The 11029-nt window shown below is 44.4% G+C and overlaps 1 protein-coding gene across 6 annotated transcripts in view; it reads left to right on the forward strand.

The window, feature by feature from the left end:
* The window catches only part of itpr3 (inositol 1,4,5-trisphosphate receptor, type 3), a 469401-nt gene that overhangs the window by 341612 nt on the left and 116760 nt on the right, over window positions 1-11029 (forward strand). For all 6 annotated transcript variants that reach the window (XM_088368417.1, XM_088368419.1, XM_088368416.1 and 3 more), the window contains 7 exons: window positions 9398-9573; window positions 9675-9834; window positions 9899-10104; window positions 10179-10379; window positions 10442-10552; window positions 10609-10704; window positions 10858-10959. In XM_088368417.1, coding sequence (XP_088224543.1) covers window positions 9398-9573; window positions 9675-9834; window positions 9899-10104; window positions 10179-10379; window positions 10442-10552; window positions 10609-10704; window positions 10858-10959 — 1052 coding nt within the window. The remainder of the gene's footprint in view (window positions 1-9397; window positions 9574-9674; window positions 9835-9898; window positions 10105-10178; window positions 10380-10441; window positions 10553-10608; window positions 10705-10857; window positions 10960-11029) is intronic.

Genomic DNA, 11029 nt, shown 5'->3' on the forward strand with positions numbered 1-11029 from the left:
CATTCTTGAAATCATCCGCTGAGCCTAAGAAAAAGAGAAAAATGATTACAGTGAAAAAGTCAATTTATTGGACATGCTTAAGGCGGGCCGTAGCTATGCCTCTGTTGCGCGCCATTGTGATTTGAACGAATCAACAGTCCGCGATATAAAAAAGAAATGAAGAAAAAAGTGAAGATCCGCAAAACTGCCTCGATGTCGTTCGCCAAGGACAGGAAGCGAGTTGTGACTTATCGCAATAAGCAAATTGTTAAAATGCAGAACGCCTTATCAGTGTGGATATCATCGGACTGTCGGGAAAAGAAGTTTAGTTTCGATACCAATATGCTTCGGACTAAAGCCAAAGCCCTGTATGATAACCTCGTTCCTGAAGGAGAATTGAACGAAGATGATGATGACGACAACGGTGACGAAAATGAACCTCAGCCTAGCACCAATGCCTCGAGTGATCCTACCCCACAAGAAAAATGTGGTTTTGTTGCCAGCAAGGGCTGGTTTGAAAAATTCAAGAGGAGATTCGGACTTTGCAGCGTTCCTCTGTATGAAGAGGCTTCCTCGGCAGACCACGAGGCACCTCTTCGTTATGTCAAGGAAGAGTTTCCAAAGATAATTGATGAGGGTGGTTATCTCTCGGAGCAGGTATTTAACATGGATGATAATGGCCTCTTCTGGAAGAGGATGCCGTCCCAGACGTTCCTTTATAAGGACGAATTGAAAAGGCCAGGGTTCAAGGCCCACAAAGATCGGGTGACTCTCATCATGTGTGGGAATTCTGCGGGCTTCATGCTCAAGCCCGGCTTAATTTACAAGTCCCTAAATCTTCGGGCTTTGAAAAACAAAAACAAAGCCTTGCTGCCCATCTACTGGATGCACAACAAAAAGGCATGTATAACAAATGCCCTCACACTCGACTGGTTCGTGAACTGCTTTATGCCGCAGATGAAGCTGTACCTCGCTAAAAAAGGGCTGCCCTTTAAGGCTGTCCTCTTCGTGGACTGTGCAGGAGGACATGCAACCAATATCCATTATGACGGGGTCCAAGTGGAGTTCCTGCTCCCCAACACCACTTCCCTTATACAACCCATGCATCAAGGGGTCATTCGAGCCTTCAAGGCCCTCTACACTAGGTCCATTATGGAGGGCCTCATCTCTTTCATCGACGAGAACATGGCCTTCAGCCTGAAGAACTATTGGCGCAAATACAACATTGCAACATGCCTGGTCAACATTCAGAAGTATCTTAATGAGATGAGAGAGCTGTCAGGTTCAAAATCAGCAAAAGGATCAGCAGACAAAACCAGTGAGGCAGAATATTGAGTCTTTTCTCGTGAGGAGTGCATTCAGACTTACAGCAATCCGACTACACTAAAAATCTGTTTACACTCCTCACTCTTTTTATTTGGAATGCCCTACCCACAATGTGAGACTAGCCCCTGATAGGTGGGGGAAGCGTGGGTTTTGTCTCATTAGAGAAGAAACGAGATTCTATGTGAAACAAGAAGTCGCAAACAGGATGCCATGAGAAACATAAAGAGTGCAAGGACAAAATGCTATGTGAAAAAAGAAGTCACAGACAAGACACCATGAGAAAAGAGTGCAAAGACAAAATGCCATGTGCAGACATCAACAAAATAGATTGAGCTATCAACAACTTTCTTGGATTACCAGAGGTGTAGAAGGTCAGGAAGCTCCAGACAGCATCGTTTGACTTGTTGTGGACTGGTGGAAGTCTGCAAGGCGAAACAGCAAGCATTCTGTGCAATAATTTTATTAATAAGTACTCATTAGGGAACGCATGATAACATATATATACAATTTATCTAACAAGAGCAGACACTGATTTCAAGTTGGAGGGAATTGTGGCCAAAAAATGCCACCCATGACTATGACAGATTTACGCCTGACGAAGTTCACCACTCCACCGTAGATTACACTGTGAGGGTGGCTCGGTTGGTAGCCACTGAAGGGTTATCGGACATGACAACAGAGGACGTGAACACACTGCTCGACTGCCACTCGAAGCCCCTAACTGACGAGGAGCTCGTCAAAGTGACAAGATCGCCGAGTGAGGAAGAAGAGGAGGTAGCTGAGGACAGTGACGACAACGAAGCTGAAGAACGTGGCCTCACCTTGGCAAACCTGCAAGAGCTCTGCAATATAGCATGGACTCTGCAACGAAGGGCCCAATAAATCAATGACAACATGGTCAGAACTGTAGAATTCAGCAACCGTATTGACCGTGTAATGGAATTGTACAAGAACATCTTTGGTCTAAAGAAAAAACAACACTCACAACTCCCCATCACAAGGTTCCTTATACCCTGAAAACGTTGTGCCTCTACGCCATCACCTACAAGTACCCCAGCTCCAGTCGAAGCTTCCTGGGACGATTCACCTGATGATGAGGCATCATCTGAGGAGAAGTAAAGCTCTCACTAACTTTAAAAGTTATAATGAAAGTTCTAAAAAGATATTTACCACATGTTCACTTGTTTTTAAAAAAAAAAAAAAAGTTCAAAAAACATATTTGCAGTGTTGTACTTTGTTATAAAAGAAGTTGTTATAATTCAAGATTCAAGAGTTTTTATTCGCCATGTTTGAGCATGCCAAACAAGGAATTTGACTTCGGTACATCACAGTCTCTGTTCAACATTTAGGTGACTAACAACACTCAGGACATGTGAAAAATGACAAATATTCTCAAACATCCCCTGATCTTAAAGTCCCAGGAGGGCAAGGAAAAACTCAAAACCCCAGCTAGGGGAAATGAGAAACCTTGAGAAGAGACCACAGATGGGAGAGTCCCTCTTTCAGGATGACCAGGCTGCAATGGATGCAGAGACGACAGATAGTACAAACAGTGTAGACAATTCAAAACAGGTGTGGAGAGCAGGATGTTATTGCACAGCAATGACTCTGAGACTCTAAGAGTGGTGTGAGCTCATCAGAGCAACAGCCTGGGGGAAGAAGCTGTCTCTGTGTCTGCTGGTTTTGGTGTACAGAGCTCTATAACGCCGTCCGGAGGGGAGTAGTTAAAACAGACCTGGGTGAAAACGGTCTGTAGAGATGTTACTTGCACGTTTCCTGGTCCTGGACAGGTGCAAGTCTTGGATAGATGGGAGGTTGATTCCAATTATCTTTTCTGCAGTCCTGATTGTCCGTTGCAGTCTGTGCTTGTCTTGTTTGGAGGCCGATTCCAAACCAGACAGTGATGGAGGTGCAGAGGACAGACTGGATGATGGCAGTGTAGAAGGTCTTCAGCAGCTCCCGCGGCAGGTTGAACTTCTTGAGCTGTCTCAGGAAGTACAGCCTCTGCTGTGCCTTCTTCCGGACAGAGTCTATGTGGCCGGTCCATTTCAGGTCCCGAGAGATTGTGGTTCCCAGGAACTTGAAGGTGTCTGTGGAGAGAATAGTATTAATGCGGATAGTGAGGGGTGAAAGTGGTGAAGGGTCTCGCCTGAAGTCCATTGTCATCTCCACGGTCTTGAGCGGGTTCAGCTCCAGGTGGTTTAGGCTGCACCAATGGACCAGCCGCTCCACCCCCTGTCTGTACGCAGTCTCATCACCGTCCTCGATCAGTCCGATGAGAGTGTTGTCATCTGCATACTTCAGGAGCTTCACAGGAGAGTCACCTGAGGAGAAATCGTTGGTGTAGAGAGAGAAGAGCAGTGGGGAGAGAACGCACCCCTGAGGGGTGCCAGTATTGGTGGTCCGGGTGTCAGATGTGATGCTCCCCAGCCTCACACGTGTCTCCTGTTGGTCAGGAAGCTGGTGATCCACTGACAGGTGGAGGCAGGCACCGCGAGCTGGATGAGCTTCTGTTGGAGACTTCTGAAAACATATTTACAGTATTGTACCTTGTTCTAAAAAGTTGTTATAATAATAAGAGTCCTAAATATTATTTTCAATATGTATACTTTAGCTACATATACATCTACAAAATGTGCATAGCACTGCTATGGTAACTTGTGACCACTAGAGCTACCTATTTAACTAAGGTTAACAACAGAACGTCACATCTACATATGTTACACAGGCACGCACGCACGCACGCACGCACGCACGCACGCACGCACGCACGCACGCACGCACACACACACACACACACACACACACACACAAAGTAAAACAGTTATATTTTCAATATTTAAACAATATTTTCTGTATGTTATTTATACTATTAATGTATTATTTATATGTTTGAAGCCATTATTTAATGTTCTAATAATAACATATGTGCTTAAAAGTTTTCATGAATTTGTTGACACACAAAAATGTACAGATAACAGGGTAATACTATATATATCAGGGCTGTGGACTCGGACTCGGACTTGGGGACTCGGACTCGGTCGGACTCAGTCATTTTTGCCGGACTCGGACTCGGTGCTGATTTTGACCGAGTCCACCGAGTCCGACAATAAAAAAAAATACTTTCAATTTTATTTTCATCATGCTGCTGAGAATGCGCGCAGCAATACTGTCCACAGCCCTGCTTACGATCTGTACCAATGTCAAGGATGATTATGTCACCCATCTTATATCATTATTTTGATTTTGATCTAAATTAGCCTTGAATAAAGACTAAGCAGTCACATGAATTAACAGAAAAAATGGACAGCCGGACTCGGACTCTGACTCGGACACTGAGTCGGACTCGGTGGTCAAGAGGCCGGACTCGGACTCGGTGCAAATCCGACCGAGTACACAGCCCTGATATATATACCGTATTTGCCGGTGTATTGGTCGACCTTTTTCGATCCAAAATCGACCGAAAAAAATCGACCTCGACTTATACACCAAGTCATAAAATTTAACTTCGTATTCATCGCTTCAAATGTGATGGTAACCAAGGCCGTTTCTCATGCATCTCATTGTGCGTTGCACTTAGAAAATTTGAACCGGGCGGCGTGCGCGAGTGCGCGGCCCGCTGGAAGTCGAATGAGGCTCCGCGATCTCCTCCGCGGTGCTTATAAACAGCCGATCCGCTCGGTGGGGGCTATTTTCGGCCACTTAGCGCGTGCGCACGGCCTCCCGGATGTGCCGGGCAGGTGCGCGAGCTCGCCGGCCGCTGGAAGTCGAATGAGGCTCCGCGATCTCCTCCGCGGTGCTTATAAGCAGCCGATCCGCTCAGCGGGGGCTATTTTCGGCCACTTGGCGCGTGCGCACGGCCTCCCGGATGTGCCGGGCGGCGTGCGCGAGCTCGCCGGCCGCTGGAAGTCGAATGGGGCTCCGCGATCTCCTCCGCGGTGCTTATAAAGTGCCGATCCGCTCGGCTTGGAGCTATTTCCGGCCTCCCGTTGGTGCCGGGCGGCGTGCGCGAGCTCGCCGGCCGCTGGAAGTCGAATGAGGCTCCGCGATCTCCTCCGCGGTGCTTATAAACAGCCGATCCGCTCGGCTGGAGTTATTTCCGGCCACTGCGCATGCGCACGGCCTCCCGGAATTTGAACACATTTCGTCAATAAATTTCGCATATTTCTGATTGAATTTTGAAGTTTAATATAATGCAACAATTGAGCTCGACTTATATAAAGGATATATCATAAAATCGTAAATTTCCGTCGAATTTTCGGGGGTCGACTTATACACCGAGTCGACCTATACACCGGAAAATACGGTACATATATATATATATATATATATATATATATATCGTATTTTCTGCACTATAGGGTGCTACTCAAAAAAATAATGCAGAGCGCCTTATATATGGATCAATTGATGAATTTGTTTATCCATACGAGTTGTACACAGTGCTCTGCCAAAATGTTTCAGTACGTTTCAGTATGACCATCAAAAACGAATAGGGTTGCTGGACCAAGGAAAAAGCCAAACCGTATCACTTTCATACGGAATAGGAGTTGGACTTTTTTTTACTTCATTGACTGTGTTGACATTCCCTTTAGCACAGCTCCATCTTGTGGATGCATAACACAACCCAAGTCAACCCCAATTCGATGTAGTAGCTTCTATTCTATGCACCTTTTGATCTGATCCGCCCTACAGGACTGTCTCAGAAAATTAGAATATTGTGATGAAGTTCTTTATTTTCTGTAATGCAATTAAAAAAACAAAAATGTCATACATTCTGGATTCATTACAAATCAACTGAAATATTGCAAGCCGTTTTTTTAATTGCATTACAGAAAATAAAGAGCTTTATCTCAATATTCTAATTTTCTGATACAGTCCTGTATATATAGTACATATAGGGTGCGGCAAACCAAACAAAATGGCATTATATGTACTTTTCGAAAATAAAAAAAATACTTTATTGTATTTTTAATGTATTTGCATTTTATTAAACCTACAAATGTGTCAGATCATTTTGCCAGACCATATATATATATATATATATATATATATATATATATATATATATATATATATATATATAAAAATAAAAAAATAAAAAAACTCCTCACCCCCCTTTTTCCCTTCAAGCTCGGGTCCTCTACCAGAGGCCTGGGAGCTTGAGGGTTCTACGCATTATCTTTGCTGTTCCTAGTACTGCACTTTTCTGGACTGAGATGTCAGATGTTTTTCCTGGGATCTGTTTCAGCCACTCCTCCAGTTTGGGGGTTACTGCCCCTAGTGCTCCAATGACCACAGGTACCACTGAAGTCTTCACTCTCCAGGCCTTCTCCAGCTCTTCTCTGAGCCCTTGATATTTCTCAAGTTTCTCATGTTCCTTTTTCCTAATGTTACCATCATTTGGGATGGCTATGTCAACCACAACGGCTTTCCTCTGCTCTTTGTCCACCACCACAATGTCCGGTTGGTTCGCCATTACCATTCTGTCTGTCTGGATCTGGAAGTCCCAGAGGATCTTGGCTTGGTCATTCTCTACCACCTTTGGAGGTGTTTCCCACTTGGATCTTGGGACTTCCAGTCCATACTCTGCACAGATGTTCCTGTACACTATTCCAGCTACTTGGTTATGGCGCTCCATGTATGCTTTACGGGCCAGCATCTTACACCCTGCAGTTATGTGCTGGATTGTCTCAGGACCTTCTTTGCACAATCTGCACCTGGGGTCTTGTCTGGTGTGGTAGATTTGGGCCTCTATTTCTCTGGTGCTCAAGGCCTGTTCTTGTGCAGCCAGGATCAGTGCCTCTGTGCTGTCCTTCAGACCAGCTCTTTCTAGCCATTGGTAGGATTTCTGGATATCAGCCACTTCAGCTATGTTTCGGTGGTACATCCCATGTAGGGGCTTGTCCTCCCTTGATGGTCCCTCCAGCACCTCATCTTCCTTTGATGCCCATTGTCTGAGACATTCACTGAGCACGTGATCCGTTGGGGCCTTATCCCTGATGTACTTATGGATCTTGGATTTTTCATCTTGGATAGTGGCTCTCACGCTCGCTAGTCCTCGGCCTCCTTCTTTACGGCTAGTGTACAGTCTCAGGGTGCTGGATTTGGGATGGAACCCTCCATGCATGGTTAGGAGCTTCCGTGTCTTGATATCTGTGGTCTGTATATCCTCCTTTGGCCACCGTATGATTCCTGCAGGGTATCTGATTACTGGTAGGGCGTAGCTGTTAATGGCTAGGGACTTGTTCTTGCCGTTGAGCTGACTTCTTAGGACTTGCCTTACTCGATGGAGGTATTTGGCTGTGGCTGCTTTCCTTGTTTCCTCGTCAAGGTTGCCATTTGCCTGTGGAATTCCAAGGTATTTGTAGCTGTCCTCAATGTCTGCTATTGTTCCTTCTGGGAGTGAGGCCCCCTCTGTGTGGATTACCTTTCCTCTTTTAGTCACCATGCGGCCACATTTCTCAAGTCCGAATGACAAAAAGGAACATGAGAAACTTGAGAAATATCAAGGGCTCAGAGAAGAGCTGGAGAAGGCCTGGAGAGTGAAGACTTCAGTGGTACCTGTGGTCATTGGAGCACTAGGGGCAGTAACCCCCAAACTGGAGGAGTGGCTGAAACAGATCCCAGGAAAAACATCTGACATCTCAGTCCAGAAAAGTGCAGTACTAGGAACAGCAAAGATAATGCGTAGAACCCTCAAGCTCCCAGGCCTCTGGTAGAGGACCCGAGCTTGAAGGGAAAAAGGGGGGTGAGGAGTTTTTTTATTTTTTTATTTTTATATATATATATATATATATATATATATATATATATATATATATATATATATATATATATATATGGTCTGGCAAAATGATCTGACACATTTGTAGGTTTAATAAAATGCAAATACATTAAAAATACAATAAAGTATTTTTTTTATTTTCGAAAAGTACATATAATGCCATTTTGTTTGGTTTGCCGCACCCTATATGTACTATATATACAGGACTGTATCAGAAAATTAGAATATTGAGATAAAGCTCTTTATTTTCTGTAATGCAATTAAAAAAACGGCTTGCAATATTTCAGTTGATTTGTAATGAATCCAGAATGTATGACATGTGCGTGTGCGTGTGCGTGTGCGTGTGTGTGTGTGTGTGTGTGTGTGTGTGTGTGTGTGTGTGTGTGTGTGTGTGTGTGTGTGTGTGTGTGTGTGTGTGTGTGTAACATGTTAACAAGAAGTACTGGGCAGATTAACGAGTTAGCGGAAAGATGCTAATTTGCAATCGTGCTAATTTAAAACAGACCTCTAAAGGAATTTAAACGAACATTTGGAGCAATACTACATTGTCCTAAAGGTTAGACACGTCGTCGTTCTTTTCTCTTGATAGGAGACCCACTTACATCGTCAATGACTCCTGTACCACTGTAACCGACATATCCAGTTTTACGAAGGTGAAGCAGGAAATGGTATCGCCTGAAAACGGCCTTCAAAATAGATCACCCTACTTCAAATCAAAGCACAGCTGAATAACAAATAACATGGAGAATTCTATATGTTTTTAGAACAACTTTTATTGTTATAATTGTTTATAACAAGGTACAAGTGTACATACTGTAAATATGTCTTTAGAACTCTATTATTATTATAACAATTTTTCTATAAAAAGGTACAACACTGTAAATATGTTTTTCGAACTCTTATTATAACATTTTTTTTAATAAAAAAGGTACAAGTGTACGCACTGCAATTGTGTGGGCACTCCTTGCCTCCTGCTGGTGTGTGGGCAAGGTTTGTGCCATAATTCCTCAATTTAGAAGTTTTATTTTGACTTTTAATTTTTTTTTCAATTTGGAAAAAAGATCCGCGATGTAGTGAAACCGCGATAAATAAACCGCGTTGTGGCGATGGATTACTGTATATTGTATATATATATATATATATATATATATATATATATATATATATATACATACACACACACACGCACACACACATAAACACACACATATCCATTGTTTGGGTTTTTGTAAAATGCTTTAATTGTAAAGCTCCAGCTCAACAGGATTATGTTATGAAGTCATGAAGCCATTGCATGACCACCAGGCCGTGATCAAGAGCATGACTGGGCGGCGGTAGCAGTGGTCCAGTGTCGTCTGGACCGAGAAGGTGGGAGCAAACTTTTCACAGACCTGGTTATGAGCACCAAGAATGACAAAATCTTCCAGGAGAGTATCCAGCTGGCCATTTGTCTGCTGGAGGGAGGAAACACAGAAATACAGGTTAACTGGGGCACCCTTATAAACCTGAACCCCATCTGGCTATATGGTACTCCAGACGTTTTCTATTTGAGAATCTTTTTCCTACTTTCTCAATTCTGTAGAACTCATTCTACAAGCTGATGATGGGGGATAACAAGTCGGAAAAGTTCTTCAAAGTTCTTCACGACAGGATGAAAGAGGCTCAGATGGATATTAAAGCCACTGTTTCGGTCAACGTTGGCGAGATGTCACACAAAGCCAACGAAAAGGAGCTTGAAAATGGTGAGGTCACCCTGAACATGTTTCGCAAAGATGACTTCTCAACACACCTGCTCTTCTTGGAAAGGCTCTTCTTCACCTCTTGGACTTTGTATTACTGACGGACATTCCCTACTGGTCCAGAGCCAAGGTGGCAGCCCATCCTCTCTGCAGGCACAGTCAATAGCGGAGCAGAACGAGATAGAGACAGAAATGGGCCCGGCTGTTCTTATGATGAAGCCCATCCTGAGGTTTCTACAGCTTCTTTGCGAGAATCACAATCAGGATCTACAAGTGAGTGGTGGTCCCATCTGGTAGCCATGAGTGGAATGAGCAAATTATTTATCATGTTTGACATGCTCTTTCAGAACTTCCTGCGCTGTCAGAACAACAAGACAAATTACAACCTAGTGTGTGAGACGCTGCAATTCTTGGACATCATGTGTGGAAGCACCACGGGTGGCCTGGGCCTGCTGGGACTCTACATCAATGAGTCAAATGTCCACCTCATCACGCAAACTCTGGAGACCCTCACGGAGTACTGTCAGGGCCCGTGTCAGGAAAACCAGGTAGGAGACCGTGCTTCTGCATCATGCAAACATTCTGAGGTTTTTGTCTTCGCTTGTTTTAGACATGCATCGTGACGCATGAATGTAATGGCATCGACATCATCACGGCACTCATCCTCAATGACATCAGCCCGCTCTGCCGTTACCGGACAGATATGGTGCTGCAGCTCAAGGTGCGCTGTCCTCATGTCATGTGACATTCCATTGCCTCATATATCACTTTTACCAGGACAACGCCTCTAAACTGCTGCTGGCGCTCATGGAAAGTCGCCATGACAGTGAGAATGCAGAGAGGATTCTCTTCAACCTCCGTCCTCGAGAACTGGTCGGAGCCCTCTCTTCGCATGTGTCAGTGAGGTGGTTCATCTACCGACAGTGTTTTTTCTGTATGTTTGTGTCTGCGCGCTCGTGTGTGTGTGTGCGTGCGTGTGTGTGTGTGTGTGTGTGTGTGTGTGTGTGTGTGTGTGTGTGTATGCAGGTGGACATGATCAAGAAGGCCTACCATCAGGAGAGTGAATGGGAGGGTGGAGAGGTGTCACCTCGTGAGGTGGGACACAACATCTATATCCTGGGCCAGCAGGTGAGCCACTCAATATAAGGTGTTCTCGAGATTGATGTCTCATCCCTTACCTTTGACTGTCATGTCTCTC

The sequence above is a fragment of the Syngnathus floridae genome, chromosome 2 (assembly GCF_059516105.1).
Source record: "Syngnathus floridae isolate MCC-2025c chromosome 2, RoL_Sflo_1.0, whole genome shotgun sequence".
NCBI classification, from domain to species: Eukaryota; Metazoa; Chordata; class Actinopteri; order Syngnathiformes; family Syngnathidae; genus Syngnathus; species Syngnathus floridae.